Raw genomic sequence first — 25,041 nt, 5'->3', positions numbered from 1 at the left:
GCCTTATCTTCAGGGAGCAAATTGTCCTGGTTCGTGGATGGCACAAAGGGTAGTGTGAAAATTGTCACACCTTCTGTTTCTCACAGCATTTCCCTACTCTCATCAGCTCCTTCCTTTATTTCAAAAATACAAAGATTTATTTGTTGGAAGGTAGCTGAGGAACCAGCATGATCCAACAAGCAGCTACAGATGGTTCTTCTTGGGGATTGAAGGAAAAGCTCCTCACAGAGACGCTGTGGAATCGGCATTGCCGCTGGACCAATCCTTTCCACTTCTCTCTGCCAGACTGTTGCTGGCAGCAGGGCTCTCCGGAAGTTTCTAGCCTCAGGAGAGTGCCAACTGCACCACCATTGCATCCCTGCCCATTTATCACTCCGAGCTTCCGTTTTTGTCATTGGTGATAGACTATCCGGCTTGTAACTTAGTCATCCATTTCATTTCTCTCATTCCTGTTGCCATGGATAGGCAATGGGGGATCATCTAATTTGGGTGAGTGAAAATAGTACAATTAATATCTTCCCAACCATTAATCATATATTGGAGAAATACATTCATTGCCTATACACTCGCTTTGCATGTTTCCTTCACGGCTTGAAGTGTGCCACACAGCGAGCAATAGCGTCTTACCAGAGAAGCCAGGACACATAGTCCAGTAATGAACTGCACACCGGTGGTTCCCGAGGCAAAGTGACATCACTGAATTTGGGGGAAGGTTGTTTCCTGCACGGAGAGCTCCTAAGAGGGTGTGCTTTTGGCAGCTGCCTGTCTCTCTTGTTGAAAAGTCCCTCGGGAGGCTTCTCCCAACAAGCAGGGAATCATGTACTGAAATGGCACACTTATCTTGCAACTGCAGGGGAAGCTTTTGTTTTATTTTTCTCTTGCTGCATTAAAGTATTTGTCTTTCTTTCTTTGTAGTGTAATATTGTTAATGTAAAACAATTTGCATCATGACACTTTTATCACAGTTTTCGTCTTTTTCTCAGTATGTTGCGTTTCTCACCATGTCTAGTTCATCACAGCTACAGTGTGTACATCACAACATTTATCTTAGGCTCAGGGTTTTACTTGTTTATAAAAATTGTCTTCTTTCAGCCTGTATTCACTCCATTTAAGAAAAAAAAGGCAGCCAGAAACTGTTTTGGTCCAAACTCCAGTAGTTATCACATTCCTTGCTAACTGTCCTGTGTATTTATATGTCTCTAACTATTACTCTATGTTTCAATGACATTTCTCCATCTCATGGCACTGGGAGGTGGTTGGAGCAGCTTTCCTGGTCGTGCTGCCAAGCCAGGCAGACCCATGGGGCTGCTAGAGGTGAGGCGAGGTGACACTGTTGTGCATCTGGGTCAGGGTGTTAAAGTCTGTTATTATCTGTGAGTAAAGGGTGGAATTGAACTTGTGAAGGAACATGGTGGCAGAAAGTCAGCACAGGCTGGGTGCTTGGCTGGTTAGAGGAGACCATTGGGAAGGGCCCTTAAGGGGCCTTGGCCCCGTAACTAAGAATGAGTCATAAGTCTTACCTTCCTGACTCTAGCCTTGTCTAGTGTATTACAATGCGTTTTAGGAGAGTTTGATTTGATATTTGGAGGGCCGGGAATACAGTTTTGTGCTATCACCTGGGGATGGGAAAGACATCCTTCCCAACCTTCAGGGTTGTTCAGACCAATCTCACATCTAGTTATCTCACCGTGAGAAGGCAATGCAGCTCAGAATCAGAGAATCCACTATTATAATGCACTTCAAGTTCCTGGACAGTTCATTAAAATTTTATTTCACAGGGTTCCTTTGCTGGAAGACAGTCACAAGCCCTCTGGAATTTTTAGAAGACATGACAGAGAAACAGAAAATGAAGGAGGTTTTCTCAGACTTGGTCTAGTTTTGACATATCCTAAGATGGATTGTGGTGCAACTTACTTCCTGAATCTGTCTCTTCATAGACAGAGCAGGGTTGGCATAGACCTACTTCACACAGGTGTGAGAATTTGATTCACTTTCACGGCTCCTTCAAGACAGTTAATTAGCACAGTGAAAGGCACAGAGGAAATGTTAGTACCTAGGATTACAACTACTGTGGTGTAGTACTTAGACGTGGGCATAATGACTTACTAAATTGCAGAATGAAACTATTTAATACTGCCTACTTTATTTCCACTTAATTATGCAAAAGTAGGATCAATTATAGTAGATAATGCTGGATAATTACACCTGCTCATTTAGTTGATAAATATTTAGCTCTGTATTAGATGTTATAATAAACATGTTATTGTTTAAGGATAATAAATAATATAAGCAAGTCACTTTTCTTATGAACTATTTAGTTGGATACAAATGAATGCTATTTGACTAGATGAAAAAAAATGAATGGATACACAAATAACATTGGCAGTTTTGTGATGGATAGGGGCATCCTTGCAAAGATGCCAGCTGCGTGGAATCGTACATAGATAGATGAATGTGGGACATTCCATCAAATGGGAAGTTTTTCTAAAATTAAACTAAAGAAGAACTTTTAATGAGTTACAATGCTTATTTGAAAAGTTTATGAATAAAAGTCTCAATTTGGGTCAGAAATTTAATATAATGAATTAGGACCTAGTCTGCCTAAACAGGATAGGTCATTTACCTTGAGCTAACCAGGACGATCTTAGGAGTCTTGGTTGATAGAAACTTTTGCATAACTGCACTGAATTTTGTAGAAAGCATGTCACTTTCCAGAAGCACTGCGGCACTGAGTTTCAAGTCAGCCTCAACACTTTAAACAATGCTTCCACCATGTCTCTTGACTCCTAAGTTCAATTATTCTTATTCCTATTTTGCAGAAATTGGGACTTAGAGTGCAGCATGTACAGCTCCAGTTGCAAAGCTCAGTAGTATTGAAACTAAAGACTAGACGTGAACACGAAACTGAAGCCCCCATACCTTTGTAGCCAGACCACTAGGACTCCCAGCAGAAATATTAAGTATGCCTTAACTCTGTAGATGGGGATGTCACTGAAATGAAGACCTTGACAAATGATGGGCTAGGTGGCTGCTTTTGAGTCTGTAGAGATGTCACTGTTTCTTCCTATCCAATGCACTCCAGGACAAGCAAAGCAGGCTCCAGCTTCCCAGGATCTATCTGGCATTTTCCCTTCACCTTAACATTGTAACTAGTCCTAAATTGAAATAATCTGACCTATGCTTTTAAAGATTTGTTTTCCATCCAAGACCTCTGACCCATATTGTAGAAGCCCCTAGGTCACTCAGACCAAAAGTACACCTGCTAACCCTTCATCCTGTCTCTCTGACTGGCTTGGAAATAGCATTTAACAGAAGTATTTTTCTCCAATATTAAAAAATGAGGATGTATCAAACACCCACTGATTTTCTGAGGGCACCCTTGATCTCCTTCACCCGTTCCCCTCCCATATGTTACACGTGCTTAGGTTTTAAACATCTGTTTACAGGGAGGTAGTGTTTGCTTTTCATTCAGAACCTAGCAATGTGGACCAAAGTTCACATGACATATTGCAGAGTATGTTTAGTTGCAAATGCTATGTACAGGCTCCTTGAAATGTAGCATGTATGGCACCATGTGACACATGGTTGCTATGGTAATACACTTTTTGGCTGAACTACAGCAGAAGCCCATGGAACATACATTGCTAATATGAGACTCTGCCCTGTGATAATACATAGGACACAGCAATCTGTGATCTGGGACTGTAAGGGTTTTGCATGCAGCCCAGGGGACAGGTGCCCTCTTCCTACATGTGCAGGGAAGATGTGGCATTCTTCCTTTCCAGTCCCGTCTCCCAGGCACAGGGCATGCTGTGCATTCTGCCATGCATGGAGACAGCATTTGCTTGAATATCGGTTTGCTATATTTTGTATCAAAGGGGGCCCCAGCTGAAAACATTTTATTTTGTAAACTGAAGTGAAAAATCAGTTATGGCAGATCCTTTTTTGAATAATGACATTCTTTTTCCCAATTTCAGAACTCAACAGTCATGAGCAGAGCTGAAAATTTTAAACAAGTTGAGTACCTCCTTATTCACGGAACGGCAGATGGTGAGCTTCAGTTAATTAGACTTTTTAGTATCACAGACAGGTTTGCAATTTCACTACTGACAAAACAAAAGCATGAGGGGCAAGACTGTTACATTTACTTCAATAAAACAGTGTTGCTTTCCACAACTCACTTGTCTTGGGCTAAATGGGATGCTGAGTCCTAGAACTTCAGTCACTTTCTTCTTGTGCCTCCCCCCTCCGTATCTGAAAACTCCAGAGGCTATTAGCTACTTGTTTACGGCTGTTTGTTCGCTCTTTCCCACAGATAATGTTCACTTTCAGCAGTCGGCTCAGATCTCCAAAGCCCTGGTGGATGCTGGCGTGGATTTCCAAGCAATGGTATATTAAGACTTTGTTGGGGGCGGGGGGGGGGAGGGACAAAGTATCTGGTGGGTCTAGTTTCCTCTTTGGGGGTTACTTTTTCCCAAGGAAGTCTCAGAAGACAGGAAGAGGAGAGAGGCCCCTTATCATTCCACTGTGAAGCTGAAGACGTGATATCCTTGAGTTGTACACAGAGTAAATATTAGACAGTTTGAGGTTGAGAAACACAGTATTACATATCCTGGGAGTGTCAAAACACCATTCTCCTATTCCTGTGATGGTTCAGTCTCTCCCTGTTTTGATTCGAAAGTAATCACTTATTCTGTAAATGTGTGGCAGAGTAATTCTAAAGTGAAACCAGCATGATAATAGCTGAAATGTAAACTCCATTCTGTTATTATGATTACTAGCCATCTTAGCAACAGTGGGGTATTAATAACCAGCATGCTTCACTTCTTGCAGTTGCTACATTATCTTTTGTTGAACAACTGCAGGCAGCAAACAATTAGACTTGCATATAAAGTCAGAAATGGCTGGGGCTGGTTTTGCCTGTATAGAAGAGGTTTGGGGTATTTAGTCTAACTCATCTTCTTCATTAGAATTCTTCATCAGATTAATATATATATATATGTATATATAATATATATTGGATATATATATACACACACACACACACACACATATATGCATCTTGCACTAATAATACAATAGTATAAAACACAACTTTCTTAACTGTTTTGGCTAGAAAACACTGCCCCCCCCCCACACACACACACTTCTAACACATAATTTGTTGTGTGCAGTTTCAATAGTGCCCACTATGTAGGAGTGGGTTTTCTATTTTGTACTGAGAAAACTGCCATATCTTTTGGGCCAGGTTCTCTGTGTTTTCCCTGCTTAAAGCAAAGTCAGATAGTACTTGAGGAGGCATGATTAAAGTTAACTTATGTCTCAGGAATATGTACCTGCCTGACAGAAATGTCAGGTATACAGAGTTTTTAATTTCCAGTATAAAATTTAAGTGTTGGTAAATAAAACATTTGACATTTGACTTCACTTATGTTACAGATATAAAACTTTAATATTGAAATTGATTTTTCTAGTTATTAGAAGCTTATATTGGAGATTTTCTCTTAAAACCTATTTATTTGAATAAATACTCAAGTGTAGAGAGATTTGACGCTTGCTAGCACCTATTAAAATAGTCTACCTGCTGGCATAAACATTCCCATTCAGAGGATAGTTTTTAAGTGACCTTTGAGTCACATTTAAAGGTTGATTTGGATATTTTAATTAGAATACACCTATGTTTAAAGTCTTATGCAGTAAGTCCAAATGCATAGTGGATTTTCTCAGTACCCCCCACCCCCCAAAGAGGACCAGAGACTTCTTCAGGACTGAGTATGTCTTGAAAAGCTCTGGGGAAGAACTAGACACCCTCTTTGATGACACTTCAGTTTATAAACAATTTCTGTTTTTACCCCATGCAAGAGCTCATTTGAATTTTTCCTTTTTAAAGACAGCTGGCCTCCTTATTTTGACCCCTCTCTCTCTCCCCAGTGGTACACGGACGAAGACCACGGGATCGCTAGCAACACAGCCCATCAGCACATCTATTCCCACATGAGCCATTTCCTCCAGCAGTGCTTCTCCTTGCACTAGCACGGCCCAGCTAGCCACAGCTTACTTAAGATCACCTTTGTTCTCCTTATCTCAAAGCTGCACTGTTAAGATGACGATCTTAATAAGGTGGCACTGAGAAATTTCAGGCTACTTTCCAGTTTTATACCTGCCGTCTTCACTAAGGATGCCTGTCTCCAGAACAGATTATTACCTTACAGCAATTTGGATTTTCCCCTCTGTTTTGTTTATCATTTAAAATCATTTCCACATCAGCTGCTGAAACAACAAATATAAATTAGTTTTGCAAGAGCTATGCATAGATTTCCTGAGCAGAATTTCAATTTTTCTCCTTACTAGACTAGTCCAAATCTTGTTCCCTTATTTAAGGGGGTGACAAGATGCGGGTAATGATGTCATTAGGGCAGCAACAAGAGAAGAGAGAACAGGGAATATGGCTAGAAACCCAGGTCCAGGCATACAAACCCAACCAGGCTACTGTCAGCTCGCCTCAAGAAGAGCTGTTCACTGCCAGACTGGCACAGTTTTCTGAGAAAGACTATTCAAACAGTCTCAGGAAATCATATATGCAAAGCACTGACTTCTAAGTAAAACCACAGCAGTTGAATAGACTCCAAAGAAATGCAAGGGAAGCTGCCAGCAATGTAAGGGCCCCAGGTGCCAGTTATGGCTATAGGTGCTACAAAAACACAGCAAGGGTGAGGGGAAAGCATTGTAAATGTGCTTTTAGAAATTACCCATGTCTCCTAGTGAGAAGAGGCAGCTTGGAACATATCGACTTGCCCTGTTAAAAGTTGAAAATATTTGTGTCACAAATTCTAACATGAAGGAATACTTGCGTCAGTTTTTCTTGACTTCATTTCTTTGAAAATTTTAATTAAAATAGTTTAACTTCATTAGCTTTTTTAATGGAAAATTAAATGAGAATGTTTTGTGTTATTATTCTATTGTACACACCAGAATTTTGCCTGGTCATTTAGTAAATATGCGTCTATTTTTCAGAGGTAATGGGTTCTATCTTGAATCGAACTTAAACTGCATTGACATATGGACACATTTGTTCAAAGGTTCTTGTTTAACTTGTTAGAAATCCAAGACTGTCTTGTAAACATGGAAAGAGTTCAGCTTCAAAAAAAAAAATTAGATACATAAAACTGTTTAAAGTTAAATGATTCATAAAAGTTTATCTAATACCTCCTGAAATTTCTATTCTCACACTTATCACATAGCTTTGGAAAAACCAATTAACGATAATTTGGTCATTTACATACTATGAAATTCATAGTATAATTTAACCTGGGGGGGGGCACGTGAGGGTCACGGCATGAGATGGGATACTATCAGCAGAGTCATTTTGGTAGACATGTCCTTCCAGGGTTTTGTGTTTTGTTTTGTCTCTGGCATAATGGAAAACATACATTCTGATACTGAACTTGATTTAGCAATGTTTGGATAACTTTAAAAAATACTGCATTTTGTTTCAATTATTTATAGCATGGCTGCAGTTTTTAAATGGACTTCACACATTTAAGTGTAGTTTCAGACCAATTTGCTAGATACAGTTATCATAGACAGGTGAGCCACAGCATAAATTCCAAAGGTGGCAGAAATGGAAACTACCCATCAGATAAGAATAAGATTAAATATTCATGAGCCCGATGCCATTTCCCAGACACTCCACTGATTCATTTCACTTAAGTAACTCTCGAGTCCTACCCTTCCACTGCAAGCATAGCTGCTACTTAAACCTGTAGGTTTCTGGCTCTAATCCTGGGTTTGAACACAGCTCTTTTTCCGCGTGCAGCAGCAGCATCTGCAAAGTTCTAGATCAAGGAACAGACATAACACATGTTCCCAACTGTGAAAACATAAAAGCAAATTAAATAGAAATGATCCTTTTTTGAATTCATTTATCTAAACCCTATCATACAATCATCTAGGTTTTTATTAATACATCTTTATGAAGCACCATACAATATTTATATAATAGCCAAACCATGCATTTTTCTGTTCCTTTTGTTTCTAAATACGTTGTTTCCGGAGCCTGAATTATTAAAAAGATCACAACACACATTTTTCAGGCAATGAGGGTTTCAAATGGTGATAATGTGAATAAATTCTTTTTTATTTGACTCTTTTAGGACAAGTTTTACTGTTCATTAAGAGTTGTAAATTAGATTAAGAACCTGATGCATAAGTTGTAGATAAACTTAATTTGAGATTAAGTTTGAAAAGCACAAGAGCTAGTTACATCATTAAAGTATATAGATCTGCCTCTTATGGGCATATGCAGCCTCTGGAAGTGCATGGATCAAGCTTACTCCTGAGCTCGCCGGAACCAGGGGCGCATGCACTAATGGAAGGGTGCCCCAATGCTTCAGGATCCGGGTGCCATTGCTTCACGATTCAGTCTGTGCCATTCTGGGCATTGTGGTTCTCAGAGTATTAGCCGTTACACCTCTTGGCACTTACTGCTTTTGCTCTAAGCTGGAGTGAGAATACTGATTCATAAGATTACTAGATTTGTACAATATTTAAGATTCAATAAATTCTAAGTGAAAAAACATACCAAAACACAAGCATGTTTTTTTTTCCTAAAATAAGATAATTTTGTTGTGCCAACTTTATGACAGTTATTTCAGCAGCATTTTCACATATATCCTGAGTGACCTGAAGCATGCATTTGGGATGTTTTGGGGGACACAGATGGCTGAGAATGAAACACAAGTGGGGGTTATAAAGCATGACATCCCTAGCTACCCCATAAGAAAATCTCAGAGGCTGGGTTAATAAGACCACCATGAAGCTCAGCATAGCCGATCATATCTCTGCATTCATATTTCTCCAGTAATATTATAATTTAAGCCCAGGAATTTGAATTAATAGAAAGATTTTTTTTTTACAGATATTGAAAAAGGTATGTCTTTCAAGGCATATAAGCCAATGGTTCTCAACCATCCTGATGCTGTGACCCTTCAATACAGTTCCTCTTGTGGTGGTGACCCCCAACCACAAAAGTATTTTCATTGCTACTTCGTAACTGTAATTTTGCTGCTTTGAATCATAATGTAAATATCTGTGTTTTCCAATAGTCCTAGGTGACCCTTGTGAAAGCATTGTAAGACCATCCAAAGGGGTTGTGACCTCTGTTATCAATGGGAGAGGAGGCCCTTGGTCCTGTGGAGGTTTGATGCTCCAGTGTAGGGGGATGCTGGAGCGGTGAGGTGGGAGAGAGTGGGTGGGTGGAGGAGTACCCTCCTGGAGGCAAAAGGGGAAGGGGAAAGGGTGGATGTAGGACGGGGGGTTTGTGGAGGGGTGACTGGAAAGTGGAATATCGTATGAGATGTAAATGAATGTAATGATTAATTTAAAAAAAGGACTGCTAATATAAACTATAAATGTCAACAAACTTAATAGTCTTTGCTTTGTATGACCTTTTTGAATTGATTCTCTAAGCATGTGAAGTTACTTAAAACACATGGATCATGATAGTGGAATTGTATGACCATTCAACAAACAAATCTTTATCTTCATCTCTCTGTATGTACAGAGACTGGTTCTAGATCCTCCTGTGGATATAGGCACCAAAATCCAATGATCCTCAAGTATCTCCTCTGAAATGAGTCTATAAAGAAATGGAAGCTTGTCCCCATCTATACTTCAGTTACCAGATTCTTATCATATATAGCAATGTAAATGCTGTATTGAAATAAATAATTATAAAGGGGAAACATAAATTCATGCCAAGTACAAACATAGTTGTTTCAGAAATACTTTTGATCAGGAAATGTTTGAATCCTCAGATGCAATGTACATGAAGACTAGGGACACTGGAGGTACATGAAGGTATTTCTTTAAGTTGCTTCTGTACAAAATCACAACTTTGTGAATTGTGAGCAACAAAGTGGACTTCCCTGTCTAGTTTTTGTTCTGCTGTCAATCACAGAGAAATGAGCAATGGGGAAAGTATAGTATATGAAGTACATACTCTATCTAATTATGGTTCTAAGCATCAAAGTGAATGCCCTATTAAAGATGAGCAGAAGCATCTCGCCTCCTGCTTGAGATACTGCTCTTCAGCTAAGTCAGACACATGGGACAAGATAGTCAACAGTTGTAATAAACATCGTATTATTTAAGGAACATTATCCAGCCTCTTCCAATTCAGCCTCACAGGGGCTTAAAAGAAGAAGTATAAACCATCCTACCTCAGAACTGTTGAATAGCTGAGATTTGCATATATGCAACATCCAGCATCTTCCTTTTCTTTTTCTTTCCTGCTAGCCACAGTATTTTGCAGTTTTCCCTACCTTGGTGGCTGCATATATTTCATAAATCGTTCCCATAAACTTTGATGTTTTCAAGTGCCCCATCTGTGTAGTGTCCAATACGCACTATTGGTGTTCTCGACTGTAATGGTCTAAAAACTCTTTTCATATCCCTTATTGATCTTAATAGACTGAACAAGAGGACTTTCTGGAGCATCTTAATTATGCTTCTGCAATAGCTTCTGCTTTTAGAGGCGTATAGAGTTAACAGGGAGGGTTAAGAGACCACCACTACCATCAAAGGGCTTAGAAACAAGCAGAGGAAAAGAGTTGCCTGGTAGAAGTCTATTATTCCCCACACTAAAGGATATAAACTCAGTCCACAGTAAGAAATGAGGACAACAGGACTGAAGAGAAGCAGAACATGTAAATATGCCCAGTGAAGAGTCAGAACTTATCTCTGATTGCTGACCATAATCACACTCTCAAAATACTTAACAGACTAAAAGCTTTCAGAAGGTTGCCACCTCAGTCTTGCTATATTTTCGCCATTCTGACTATGAGCTAGCTAGCCTCAAAATGTTGGCAGTCCTGTTAGCTCAGCCTCCCAAGTACTGATATTATAGATGTTTGCCATCCAGATTGTATCTAATTTTGTTTTCTTAACTGGATATACAAGATAGACATACTAAAACGTTAGAAATCAATCTGTCAATGATAGAAAAGCAACTCAGGAGAAAACTGGCTTTAGTGGGACAGAAACAGGAAAGATCAGGGCAGATAGGACCTCACTCCTAAGGACTGAGAGATGGTCTGAAAGTCATCATTGAAATGTCTTTCTCAGATTATATGTCTGAGTCACCTCCAGAATAAAAACAATCCTGACCTAAAGACCTGCTGGAGATCTTACCATTCCCGACTTCAGGTGGTACTACAGAGCTATAGTAATAAATACAGCATGGTATTGGCCTAGAAATAGGCACCTTGGTCAACAGAATCAAACTGAAGGTCCAGACATAAATCTACACACCTATGGACACCCGACGTTTGATAAAGAAGCCAGAGATACACACTGAAAATAAAAAAGAACATCTTCAACAATTGGTCCCTGTCAAACTAGATGTCTGCATGTAGAAGCCCGAATCACCCAAGATGTTTCAATACAATATGTGTACCATTAAGTAGGAGCAATTACAAGAGAACCTACTAGTCAGGAGAATTATTAACCAGCAAGAAGAGTTCTAAATATCGTCTTCATAACACTCTACTAGATTACTGCAGAAGAATTGCGGTCTCAATGTGACATTCTGAAGCAAACAGAAGGGATATATTTAGGGATTGCTTTTCCTATGCAGGTTGAAAATTGGGCATTCATGAGGTTCTAATAATACAGATCCTATATCATGGGGCTTTCACCACCACAGGGGCAATGCCGTTGTACCGTGTTCTATGGGGGAGGGGCGTGTACATCCTTACAAACTTCTCATTATTTTCTCCTCATGAGGTTAGAGTTGTTTGAATCCTCCTGAAATGCTTATGTCACAAATGTATCTCAACTGTGTGGATGTCTTAATTTAAATATTATGTTTAGATGATTAAAATGCTTGACCTGATTTAATGTCTACTATGAAGGAAAAATAAAGACAAGACACATTGTACACACTTTAAAATAAGCATGAAAATTAGGTAGGATAAATATTTATTTCCACATAACATTTTTTTAGTTTTGAAAAACACAATATCCTAGTCACATTTACACAGTTCTTAAACATTGCAATAAATTACATTCAAGATATTCGGTAATTTTGACCAGGAATCTGAAATTAGGAGTAAATATAGAATACTACATTTTCTTATATTTTATGTGATTTCAAAATATTAAGATAGAGATAGCATTAAAATTCACACAAGAACAAAATTACTATAAAAATACTCAGAAATACAGAATTTCATAGGCTGATTGCTTGTTTAAACCAGTGATCACGTGAAGTTTCACTGGTCATTTCAACAGAACAGATATTACTCTATAGAGACACTAGGAGAGTGCTTTTGGGATTGGCCTGATAAGTCATAGACAGTGTGAATGTTTAGATGGAGTGTCACTATTACAACATACACAAAGGTAGCACATTTGGAACAGACAGTTTCGCATTTTTCTTTACCATTTATAAATACAGACTTTACTAACTGCAAATTCTTCTCACAATTTTGGCTCATATTTCATTAAAAATGGCTCTGGGAAAAATTGTGAGGAAATTTTTTGTTCAAAAAATATCAAAATATTAAGGTTATGTAGGCTTTGTTGCCTCTCACCTTCATTAGCTAAATAGCAAAGAGGATTTTTCCAATTATGTGCATTTATATGGAGTACACAGAATTTATAAAACCCAGAAGGCTCTGGATTTTTCTAAACCTGGACATTGAAAGATTATTATAAGGTTGTCAATCACTGATAATTTTTAGGAACTAAGAACTCTGATTTTTTTTATTAAATTATATTTATCTAAAATTAAATGAAAATTTTATTTAGTAATATTCCAAAATCTATAACTTCCTTTCTGTTTCAATAAGCTTAGTAAAGTTGGACTGTTTCATATGAAGTGAAATATTTACATAACCTTCTCTAACAGAATCTGAAATTTTAGTTCAAAGACTATTTTTCCACAACATGCATTTAGTTAAAATGTGGAAAAGAGCTTGGCAAAAAAAAAAAAAAAAAAAAAATACAGTTGGAGACCTGTTGGTCTAACACGACAACGTGATACGAACCAAAACCTAGCAGCACATGACCATGATCAGCGGAACAGCTGTCAGGCTGGCATCTCATGTACAACGTTGCACCATGTGGCATTCCATAAGTATGTATGTCATAGGTATATTTGGGAAGCAACTCTTGTCGTTGGGAGAGAAATTCAGTAGAACATTTCTGGTAAAGATTTAAAATGAAAACCCTCACAAAACTCTTCAAATATCCCTAAAGTATTTAATACAAGCCTAGTACTTAGCTGTGTGGTTGCAACTTGAATTCTAAGTAAACACTACTTGACTCTTTGCAGTATGTCTTTTAAGAAGGTATGAACAGGTCTCTTTCCTCAGATGACTTGAAGTAACAGATATTAAGTATTAAATATATCATATTAAAGTTAAGGAAATACATAAATACAATTATTAAAAATGCTTTCAGAGTAACTTTTTGATTTGGGTCTTTCAAAACCAGTCACGAATGCTAAGCCATAAAAAATAAAAAGTAAGACTACCCTTCAAAATTCTTCTGAATAAAATTATCAGGCATCTTCAGGTTACTAAGGTAGGAAAATACAAACTAGGCAAATATGACTTATCTTTTAAAGAAAGCTTTGTTCTCATAATGCCGACAATGAGAATCCCGTGTTGGCGAATGTCTTACGGCAGTAACACTGGAGACTCTTGCGTTAGCTATTGGATCTGCTTACAAGGGTGTCGACCGGCTTAGAGCTGAACACAGAGATAGAAAGAAGAGTTGCACTACTTACAGTATGAAGGGGGATTTCGGATGGGAGACAGGAATTACAATTACATGATCAAAGCAGTTTTATTAATAATTGTGACACTCTTCTCATATATATATATATATGTAAAAAATAAATTGAAGATCAAGTCATAGACAAGTCTCCCTGTCAACGCCTTTCCCTGAGTCAGCTTTCTTCTCCTTTCGGCTTTCAATGCTAAGGAGAGAGACAAAAAGGGGGGAGATATTTACTACCACACTCCAGCTTGGTTACTATGAGATTTGTTTGTTTGTTTGTTTCCCAGATGTTAACCACCCACCAGGCCCAAAGGAATACAGGAGCTCTCAGGCATTGCTCTCTCGAGCTGCAATGCAGATAGATACACAGCAGCAATTAAATCCTCTGCACTCTGTGAGCTAGAAATCAAGAACTGCAGAGAGGGGGAAATTTAAAAAAAAAAAAAAAAAAACAGACACGGAGAAACAAAAAGGACACTTCCAAAGAGTTCTACAAGCATGCGAGATTAATACATGGTCCTCATCTGGGCAAACGAATATTTGAGAGTTGGTGAAATGTCAGCCATGCTCCACATTAAGGTAGACTAGAAAATGACAGAACAAGGTGCTGTGTGGGGTTGGGGTGGGGATTTCCTAGCTCTGCTAAAAATAGCTTTTCCTTTGTTCCTGGACTGGACCTTGCTCTCTGGTAAGGACAATGTTATCTTTCCATCTGAGAGAATGGCTCGATGTTCTCCACATACCTGTGTGGTGTTTACAGAAAAACCCTCAGACTACATATCAGAGAGATGTTTCATTCCCTTCTAGAATAAACTCACACCCGAAAAGCTTCTGTTTAATCTCATCTTCCAGTTAACTTCTCCAGTGACTGTGTCGATAACATGACTACCATTTTTGTTGAATTATCAAACTGTATCTATCTCTATGTGCTTCTACTCTCACAGGGAATTTTTCATGGAGAGTTCAAATATAGCCTTCAAACCAAAGAAGCTTGGTTTGAACTTGGACTTAAAAGGGCATGCTTCCAGGAGAGCAACACGCTCCTTCCCCCAGTACTTCTGGTGTCTGGCAAAGTCTCATGGCCTGGAGGTCTCTCTGTTCTCCTTCACATTCATGGCACAAAGAGCAACTACAGGCAGCCCCTGAGACCCTGAAATAGACGAATCGACACACTTTTTACTGTTAGCTTCAGCCCTTAATATACATTTATGAAATACTTGAAGGTAGTAGTACTCTTAGTTTTATGACTGTTCCCTGGGTGATAAAGGAACCAAGTTATGTTTTCTATGGCTTTTCCTGTGCATCTTTCTTAGTGGTCAATAACTTAAACACATTCTGAGAGTGTGTTTTGAAAATTGTTTTTTTCTCCAATTCAAGCTAGAAACAGCCCTTCTCAGTTGTCACCACCACCCGGCGCCATCAGGTAAGAAGTGCTGGAGCTTCTGCCATCTGTGGCACGCTGCCAGCTCTGAGAGCTGGTGTGAGCGGGTGTCTATGGCACCCGGGTGTGTGCCTGCTACACTTCTCAGCACATACTCCTTACAGGTCAGAGCGAAGCAACTTTCTTCCCTTTTCTTTTCTCCTTCCTTGAGAAGAGATGACAGTGTGCACATGATGTGTTGAGCGCCTTAATTCTGTATTTTTAACTTCTCTATCTGTATGACTCACTTTTCTCTACTTGATGTTCCTTTTATAAGACAAATGTCTGCTACTGTGCTTTCCAAATTAACTTGTCCTTGGACTTCACCTGTACTCGCCTCGTCTGTCAAACAGAGCCAATAAAACCCAGCAGAGTGGGGTGGAGATACAGGTACTCACTTTTGCCTCCCAAGGTGTGCAACCTACAACCAGTGACTTAATCTCTCCGAGACTGGGTTTTTTCAACACTAAATTGAGCATTAGACCATATGGCCTCTGAGTCTTCTTGTAGCTTACTTCCAGAATACTGATTTTGGCATTCCTGTTTCTAATGTACTGTCTTTTGTAAAATGGAATGTTGTATCCTATCTTAGGAGACGGAGGGGATAGATACAGTGGCCTCTACTCAAGTAAATTGCTTTGTGCACAATACTTTGAAACTTAGGTATCATATAACTTCTTGATAAATACATGATTTCTTAACGGCCACTGACATCATGTGTCACTAAGCAGTGAGGGGAGGGAAGGGGAAAGAGGAGAAGAAGGAAGAGGAAGAGGAGGAGAGAGAAAAAGAGAGAGACGTAGACATCAACTTGATCCATAGATAAACTTTTTCCTGATCTGCTTTATTATATTGGTGTTTATATTATAGAATAATGACTTTGTGTTATAACCATTAAATTTATAATGGTTTAATTTATAATCACTAAAATTAATTTGGGGAGGTAGAAGTATTATCAGCTCAAAGAACTCTATGAAAATATTTTCTGACTATATGATTCTCTCTCTCTGTGTGTGTGTGTTTCTTATTACATCTATTTTCTAGATGCTAATCAACTTTAAGCTTTCATTTAAACAAATATATATCACGTATGTGTCATTTCTTATTGTAATAAACATATGTTGTCAGACATTCTGGGAAGATATAGGAATACGCAATAGATAAAACTACCCTTGTTGGTCAGCTATGAAAACATACACACAATTAACATTATACAGATTGATCAGGTTGCATTTTATGTGTGAATATATATATATATATATATATATATATATATATATATATATCTCCATAGATTTAAAAGAGAGTGGGAAGAGATACACGAGGTTTGCAAAGAAGGATAGGGATGGGGAAATGATATAATTATATTATAATGTCAAAAAATAAAATAACTAAAAACATAAAGAGAAGAAAGTGACATTTCAAGAGTAAAGAAAAAGAACCACTGAGAAATCCACGGTGACGCTTCTTCCATGGCACTCAAATATTGTTCTGACAAGTATTTGCCAAGAAGTTGGGGAAAGGCTCAAGCCTAAGAAATCACAGCAAAGGAGACTCCCGAATAGGAGGAGGATGTAGGAAGTACAGAGGTGAGAGGTAAAAAGAAGCAGAAGCAGGAGCCTGGCCTGATAGGCCAGCCATGTTCCAGTGGATAAGCCTACACAAAAGGATTTTATTCACAGCATAAACAGGAGTCTATGGCTTAATAAACAAAAGAGGAGACACAGTTCAGGGTAGTGATCTGGGAGGGTATCAGAAAGGAGTTGGGGGAAGGTTGCGTATGAGCGTGATTAAAAGACATTGTATGACACCTCAAAGAGTTAATAAAAATATTTTTAACATCACTGAAAAATGCTTCTTTTCTCAGCACTGATAGGTGCCACTGCAAGAAATATACTTAGGGATCCATTTTATAAAGCATTGCAGTTATTCACTAATTGTGAACTAGATGCAGTTTTTGAGAGAACTGTTTCTATCAAACTGTATAGGAAGCTGTGGAGGCAACCTCAAGCTGGTGCCTACACGGAGCGGAGCCCCTACATTCTAGTGTCTTTGGTACGGGAAGATTCTCTGCAAGCTACCAAAGGAGAAACAGGAACACCAATCCGGCCAAAACTTTTTAATCTACAATGTTGTGCCTGCAAGATAGGCTAGGGAATGGTGGCCCAAAGCCTGGGGAAGTAACCAGCCAATATGGAACCTCTACTCAACACTGCTTGGGTGACCAAGAACCTGTGGCTAAATACCCTAGTGTCCTAGTCTAAAATGGAACACTGCTGTTCCAAAATAAGTCAAAGAAACAAACAAAGCAAATTAAAACAAAACTATGTTGCAATAAAATGACTCCTGATGACTGTGCTCATAGATCAGTACTTTGTTAAGCCATCTTCAGAAAAGCTATAACCAGCAGCAGATAGGAAAAGATACAGAGATCCACAATCAGACACTATGCAGAGAGAGACCTCTGGAACACTCAGTCCAAAATCCCTCTCCTCAGGGCTCTGGAAACCCTGCAGAAGAGGCAGAAAGGGTATAAGAACCAGAAGGGATGAAGGACACTAAGAAAACAAAGCCCTCTAAATAAATTATGACCAAAGCTCACATGCACTCACAGAGATGGAAGAACCATGTACAGGGCCTGTATGGGTCTGCACCAGGTCCTCTGAGTAAACATCATGGCTTCCAGGTTAGTGTTTGTAATGGGATTGCTGAGTGTGCAATCAAATGGAACTCTGATTCCTGTGCCTTCTCTGGGCTCCTTCCCTTATGTTTGTTTGTTTGTTTGTTTTTTACAATTCCAATGTGTTAGTTTTTGTTTTATCTTATTGAAATTAATTATTATAATATATAAGTATAAAAAGAAAACAAGGTGCTGGAGAGTTGGCTCTGCAGTTAAGAGCATTAGAGAACATGCTATTCTCGCAGAGTACCCAAGTTGAGTTGCCAGTACCCATGTAAATTGGCTCAGAATCACCTCTAACTCTAGTATGCCCTCTCTGACCTCCTTGGACACCTGTACTCATACCTACACACAGACACATATATATAATTTAAAATAAAATAGATTGAGCCAGGCATAATAGCACATACCTTTCAGCCCAGAACTCAAGAGTCAAAGGCAGATAGATCTCTCCAAGTTCTAGGCTAGCCTGGTCTACATATCAGTTCCAGGCCAGTGAGAACTACATAGTAAGACACTATATTGATGATAATGATGATGATGAGGAGGAGGAGGAAGAGGAGGAAGAGAAAGAGTAGGTAAAGGAGAAAGAAGAAGAGGAGGAGGAGCGGTAGGGGGAGGAGGAGGAGGAAAAAGATGATGAGGATTATAACAATAAATCTTTTAAAAACTCAAAACAAACAAAAATTGGAAGCAGTCTAAATGTGTAACAGTAGGAAACTAGAAAAATATGTCACAGCTAGATGGCATATAATTTTATAAAATTAAATATGGCTTGGAAAATATTAATCCATACTATTAATAAAAAAATATGAAATAACAAGTATTCCATGGTATCAACTTCACACATTTAAAATACATATAAGTAGAGGTAATGCTTTGAATTACTGACAGCAGTTGACACACGGGAATCACACACAAGCAACATAAAGCAAGGCTGAGCAGTCACAGGAGAGCCAGGCTACCTACTGCTAAACTGCTTAGAGCAAAGGTCCAGATTCTAATCACCGCCTGCTGAATGTTCAACAGTGGCAGCTTTTGCAGAATACAAATGGATGCACAGAGTACTTAGTGTGATTATAAACATATCTTACTGGATTTGTGATTTTAAAAATATTATTATTACACAGAATGCTTAGCAAATAGGAAAAGAATTCTCTTAATGCTTTTAGTTTAGGCCACGTAAGTCTTTGTCATATCAGGAGAAGCTGGGCCACTCTTTTGGAGTGACTGACTAGGAGCGTCTTATCACTTCTAACTTGCTTGAAAGAGTTCTTACAAGGGCGACATATAAACTATTTGTGATGCTTAGAGCCTGATCCAGTTTTTATCTTATGTTTTTCCTGGAATTTCAGTGTTGAGTTTAAATGTTAGTTCATAGAACGTCATAATTTACAGTTTATATTTCGTGTTGGTTACGCAGTAAGGCAGTCAAAATGTGACACTAAAATTTAAATCCATAAAATAAGAGGCTGTAGAGGAACGTCCAGCACGTCTGCATCACACTGCTCTACCAGGATCAAAGCAGGCATCCTCAAGATGAGCAGGAATCGCAGCTAGCTCCTAGCCTCTACTCCCAGTCAAACCACACATGATATTTCTAAAAACAAAATGTAAGCAGAACAAATGATAAGATACTGCTGTTCTAAATGTCATCTGCACAGGTAATTAAGCTTCTGAGATACACCATGGAAAGGAACAAAATGGAAAATAACTGGGGGAAGGGGTGGATCAAAGTCTGTGTGGAGCCAGCCTGGGTCACAAGAGATAGGGGTCTCAGGAACCTCATCTGTAGGTCTTTTTTGGTTTTGACAAGTGGGTTATCTGCCACCCAGCATATGTGCAGAGTTCCCTTGTCATATTTCACTGTCTTCAGCAGACGTTGGGACGGCAGTTGCCTTGGAAGGGTATCATTGCTATTAATATCGATGGGTTTAAAATTTCTCAAAGCCACTTCCTTTCTTTCAGTGTTTGTACTGTTGAGCAGTGGGAGACACTACCAACCAACAGATGTAAATGAGATCACATCAAAGAGTGAAGAAAAGTGCTCTGCAGAGCAGCACATTGAGGAACATCACAGGTTCAAGGCAAACCTGGGCTACACACACACACACACACACACACACACACACACTCACACACACATACAGAGATTTAACTTTCATTTTATAATTGAAGTTATATCAGAATAAATATGTGTTTTTTAAAAAGAAAACAAGAAATACATGACTACACTTCTATGAATAATGGTCTCCTTAGAACTAGACTTTTAAAACAACTAGGTTTTCAAGTAAATGGCACTATTTGACCTTAATATTGACTTTAAGAAGCACATACAGTATCATGTTATAAAACATTAGCTCAATACAAAGAAAAGCCAAGAAGAGTTTGGACTATGGGCCCCCATAGTTCACGATGAAAAGCATCTGTAAGTTTGTCTCAAATTCTCCACTTAGTTCCCATGCCTGGCATTTTATTTTGAGTTCACCAACCTAGATTTCATATTTTAAAATAAATGGAAGAAATGCTAATTTTTACTGTCCATGGGCTCAAATTGCTCTCTTCTTATTCTAATTTTCTTTTAAGAGTTCTGACAAAACACAAATGACTCCGAGGATGACTCTAAGGGGCTCTAACTAGGATTTTGAACAAAGAATGCTAAATCATGTTTTAGAATGAACATTACTGCTGCTCAATCCAAGTAAGGGAATACATGCTGGTTTTGAAGGCCTGTTCAAAGACATCATTCAAAAGTATTAGAAATAGCCTGTTAAGAAGCTTGTATCAGCCTCTTTTGGTCTAAGTTTTAAAGAAATTTAGAGAAAGCAGTCAGCGGGATTTATAGTCAAGCAATGGAAGAGGGAAATGAGGGAGAGAGGAAGGAAAGACCACCCCAGCTTCTGGGGTGACAATGGTTGCTGTCTTGTTTACTCTGCTTGCTACAGAGATGACATTGAAGCAGCATGCCATTTTGGGGTGACAAAAACTTGTAATAAGAGGCCCCTCTCCCCCAAGACTAATGTAGTCTATCTAGCCCATAGCTCCAACTGTGTTTCATGAAGTTTAAAAGTTTAGACATACCACAGCAACGTGAATGGAAGTGCCCAGTTTTGCAGTTTTCAAAATTAAAGGGACAAATTTTCCCAATCTAGCAATTTGCTACCATTACTTGCCGAGTATGGTTCTGTAAGATCTGTTGTTTTATATGTAATACACTTGCACATGTTAAGGGAAAAATGTTTCCTTATCTTTCAGAGCCCCTTAAAGAACTGTGTAAATATAAACCACCACATATATTAGTCTGGCATTGGATTGGAGTCCAAGTCTCCAGGCCTTTTGCCTCCCCAAAACTCACACAGATGACACAGGCTGACCAGGTTTCCAGAAGACACCACTTAACATAAGGAAATGCAACCAGGAAATAGGTTTGAGGGAAAAGATCTTACCTTTGGGGAATCAGCTTCTAGAGTGATTAAGAAGGGGAGCTTATGACAAAAGAATGTAATATAAAAATTAAGTAGAAAAGTTAATGTGAGGTTATAAAAATAAATAAATTAACTCATTATCATACCATCCCCAAATATCCACCACTTTCTTATGAGAAGCAAAACTAGTGTAACACAGGAATTTCCTCCTCTTCTGCTCAGCGTCTAAGATGGTTGCCTGGTGTGGTCCAAACTCATTTATATTTCAACTGAAATACAAGGATTTTCTTACTACTTAAAAACATTTCCTCTTTCAGCATGCACAGCTTCAGGACTGCTCACATGTCAACAGACAGATGAGAACGGATGGATGTTCAGGGTAAGGTTAGGGGAACCTGTCGGGAACTTGAAAATTGGGAACCGGAAATCAACTAAATGTAGAATGACCGTTACAAGTGCCAAATCATTGCCACAAAGGAATAGGAAGTGGAGAATGTGGTCTGGGACCTACAGTAGTCCTGGGAGTGTGTGATGAAGAGATCCATGAAACCACACAAAGAAAGAGTGGGTCAGAATGAATGTTCAAAACCATCATGCACTGGGGTCATTAATAGCTCCATTTCCCCCCCACTGTCGTTTTGGAGTGAGCTTTAATTTGAAAGGAAGACACTGAGAAGCATAATGCTTGTGAAAATTATCATTCTCCTTTTAGAAAAAATTTCTGAAATATTTTAACTTTAAATGATTAAAATCAATAATATCTACTGAATCAATCTGGTGAATTTATGCCACAAAACATTAACATTAATATAACATTATTTCAAAATTCCAACCTTTTAGAAAGAAAGCGTGACTCCTTTTCTTTCGAGTTGTCAGCAGTAACTAGAAGGTTCCCCCACATGGCAGTCTTTGACATTTCATCAGAAATATTGATCACAGATGGGTCATCTCTAGATAGGAGTTTACCCAAAATGAAATATGGGGCATTCAGTTAGGAAAGATGAATATAGGACAATTTTATAAGTATGTAAAATTTTTTTATCAAACTTTTAATAGTAAAGCACATAAAACAAAGTTTTCATCTTAAATATTTTAAAACGTACAATGAAAAGTTATAAAAGACATTTACAACTTACAGTCTACAGCTAGCATCTGTCTCCGAATTCTTTCATCTTATCAAGCTGAATTTTGTGTCTATTCAACAACTCTCCTCTTCCTCCTTTTCCTGGCCCCTGGCAACCTGCACTGCATGTTCTGTGCCTACTGTTTTGAGAATTTTAAGTGTCCCAGGGAAAATGGATCACACAATGGTGTGTGTGTGTGTGTGTGTGTGTGTGTGTGTGTGTGTGTGTGTGACTGGCTTACTTCATTTGGAAGTGTCCTTCTAGTTCAAGATATCTAAACATATGCCTAAATTTCTCTTCTTTTAAGGTTGAATAATATTCCATTTTGTTTATTATAATATCACATTTTCATAATTAAAATAGAGAGTTGTATAGATACAGCTTTGGCCTACAGTTCTCTTAATCCATCCCAGATCACAGCGATCAGTTCCCACGTGTCTACTGCTCAATCACTTGCTCCTATTCTTCACAGTGTGGCAGATTCCTCTTTTCATCTCCTCCAACCTCTGCAGCAGCTGCCACTGTCTCAGATGCCTACAATACTCTGTGCCTTCCTCTCTTTCTGGCCTCACCTCCTGTTATCTTATATCTGCTTACTGTTCTGTCCCTACATTCTAATAGCCCCCAGACTGTTCTCGAACAGTCTAGAGAAGCTCAGTGTTCCTAATGCTGAGATCCTTTAATATAGTTCATGTGGTGACCCACAACCATAAAATGATTTAATTGCTACTTCATGTAATTTTGTTACTGGTATGAATCATAATGTAAATATGTGATATGCAGGACATCTGATATCTAACATCAAAGGAGTAACAACCCACGTAAGGCAACTAACTCCCTCAATTTAAGAAAAGTATCTGAAAAATCTAAAGAAAATATTCTAATGTATAGATAGATTTGGGCTACTGTTTTCTTAATCCATCCCAGATCTCAGACTTTTGTTTCCAATGCTGTCCTAATTTCACCTGCTCAGGCATGTACATGCTTCGAGTATTTTAAATTGCCATTCTGCCCCTCCCCTCCAGTTGTTTGCTTTGTTTTTCCATCCTTCTTTTTGCCACTCACAACTCTGTATTAGCTGTTCATATTTTTGTGCTCTACTTCTATCTTTTATTTTACTTAGATATACTGTATGTGACCGCAGGAGTCTAGAACACTGGCTAACAGCTGCTTTCTCAAAAGTCAGCCAGAGCTGGACACATGATGGTGTGTACTCAGTAAATATTTGCTTGGATATGAATGCAGCCTACTTACTCAGTAAGTATTTGTGAGAGTGACTGCAGCCTGTGCCTTTGACAGAGCACCTCCCATGTAGATGGGGACATACAGTATTGGGTTCTATGTTGGTGTTTAGTGGTTTTTTTTAGTTTTGTTCTGTTTTCATGCTTTAAATTTACAACAATTATAGAAAACATTTATGATGCTTTAAAACTTCCCAAGAGTTAAAAACATAACCAAATGGCAGCATAAACTAATCACAGACCAAGTGACAACTTTTATTAACTAAGAAAATAAGCATAGTACATATAGTTAGTACATAGTATATACATTTTACTATGAAAAAAAAATCATATTAATAAAACTCCTGAGCTAGCCTCATGTCACCTCCATTGATGGCTATTCACAAGAGGACAAAAAAATCCACCAGTTACTGAAAAAAAAAAAAAAAAAAAAAAAAACCACCAGGACTCAGCCTTGTTCTGTCTGAAAATACATATTTATTTCCTCCAGCCTCTTGAAAATGGAACTTCCTAGAATCTCAGAATAGGAGATCAACCAATTTCCAAGAAAGTATTACATGAGAAACAAGTATCTCATGATATTAGGGGATCGTCTTATGGGGAAAAGGGTCTAGAAAATTCTGATTTAAGCAAAATTAAGCTTTAAGAGGGGTAGTACTATTTTTATTATCTTGCATGTAAAGATTATTTCTGAATTTCAAGCTAGCATTCAGTTTGGACCACTTTCAATTTAACTACTGAGTCCTTATGGAATGACATATCATAAAACTAGTTCTCGGAGAATTCACTTGAGAATATACTGACCCTCCTCAATAAAGGGTATTTTAAGTGTGTGTGTGTGTGTGTGTGTGTGTGTGTGTGTGTGTGTGTGTGTGAGAGAGAGAGAGAGAGAGAGAGAGAGAGAGAGAGAGAGAGAGAGAGAGAGAGGAGCTAAATTGCAGGTACTTTCAAGTCCCACGTGATTACATCTAACCGGGGAGGGTACAGTGTTGAAGTGAGACTCTGAGATCCAATAAATTCTTTGTCACTCTGTGTTTTAAATATCATGGCAAATTTCTCCCCCTACATGATTTCATATTTATTTATTTACTGGCATAGCCTAAGAATTTAGGACCATACCCTTGGTTATCAAATAGCACTTAAAATAGACTTTAGGAGAGAATTATTGAAACTAAACTTTTTGAAAGAGGAAGGAAGTTAGAGAATGAAGCAGTGAGAGGCAAGGAGCAGAAGAGAAAGGGAAGGAGGGGTTAATGAGGGGGAGGAGGGGCCAAATGTTTGTGGAAGTTTTCATTGAGACTAAGAAAACTTTGTTTTCATATCTTTGTATATAAAAGTAGTTTTCACAACTACATTAATATTTTCC

The 25,041-nt window shown here is 38.4% G+C and overlaps 2 protein-coding genes across 12 annotated transcripts in view; one reads left to right on the top strand and one right to left on the bottom strand.

The window, feature by feature from the left end:
- The window catches only part of Dpp4 (dipeptidyl peptidase 4), an 87,258-nt gene extending 77,992 nt beyond the window's left edge, over positions 1–9,266 (top strand). The window contains exons 24-26 of one of the 2 annotated variants that reach the window (XM_076928820.1): positions 3,978–4,050; positions 4,316–4,389; positions 8,918–9,266. In XM_076928820.1, the coding sequence (XP_076784935.1) occupies positions 3,978–4,050; positions 4,316–4,389; positions 8,918–8,983 (213 nt within the window). In that variant the 3' untranslated portion in view covers positions 8,984–9,266. Of the gene's footprint in view, positions 1–3,977; positions 4,051–4,315; positions 4,390–5,931; positions 8,579–8,917 lie in introns of those variants that run through there. The other variant, XM_034494645.2, reaches the window with a different exon arrangement.
- A 2,674-nt stretch (positions 9,267–11,940) lies between these two features.
- Positions 11,941–25,041, bottom strand: part of Slc4a10 (solute carrier family 4 member 10) — a 261,097-nt gene continuing 247,996 nt past the window's right edge. For 6 of the 10 annotated variants that reach the window (XM_034496614.2, XM_034496612.2, XM_034496615.2 and 3 more), the window contains 2 exons: positions 22,144–22,260; positions 12,073–13,984 (listed from right to left, as the gene is read on the bottom strand). In XM_034496614.2, coding sequence (XP_034352505.1) covers positions 13,918–13,984; positions 22,144–22,260 — 184 coding nt within the window. In that variant the 3' untranslated portion in view covers positions 12,073–13,917. Of the gene's footprint in view, positions 13,985–21,331; positions 21,371–22,143; positions 22,261–25,041 lie in introns of all 10 variants that reach the window. The other 4 variants (XM_034496618.2, XM_034496622.2, XM_034496620.2 and 1 more) reach the window with 4 other exon arrangements.

This window comes from Arvicanthis niloticus, chromosome 2 (genome assembly GCF_011762505.2).
Source record: "Arvicanthis niloticus isolate mArvNil1 chromosome 2, mArvNil1.pat.X, whole genome shotgun sequence".
Classification (NCBI taxonomy): domain Eukaryota; kingdom Metazoa; phylum Chordata; class Mammalia; order Rodentia; family Muridae; genus Arvicanthis; species Arvicanthis niloticus.
This window is presented reverse-complemented; position numbering and strand designations above follow the sequence as displayed.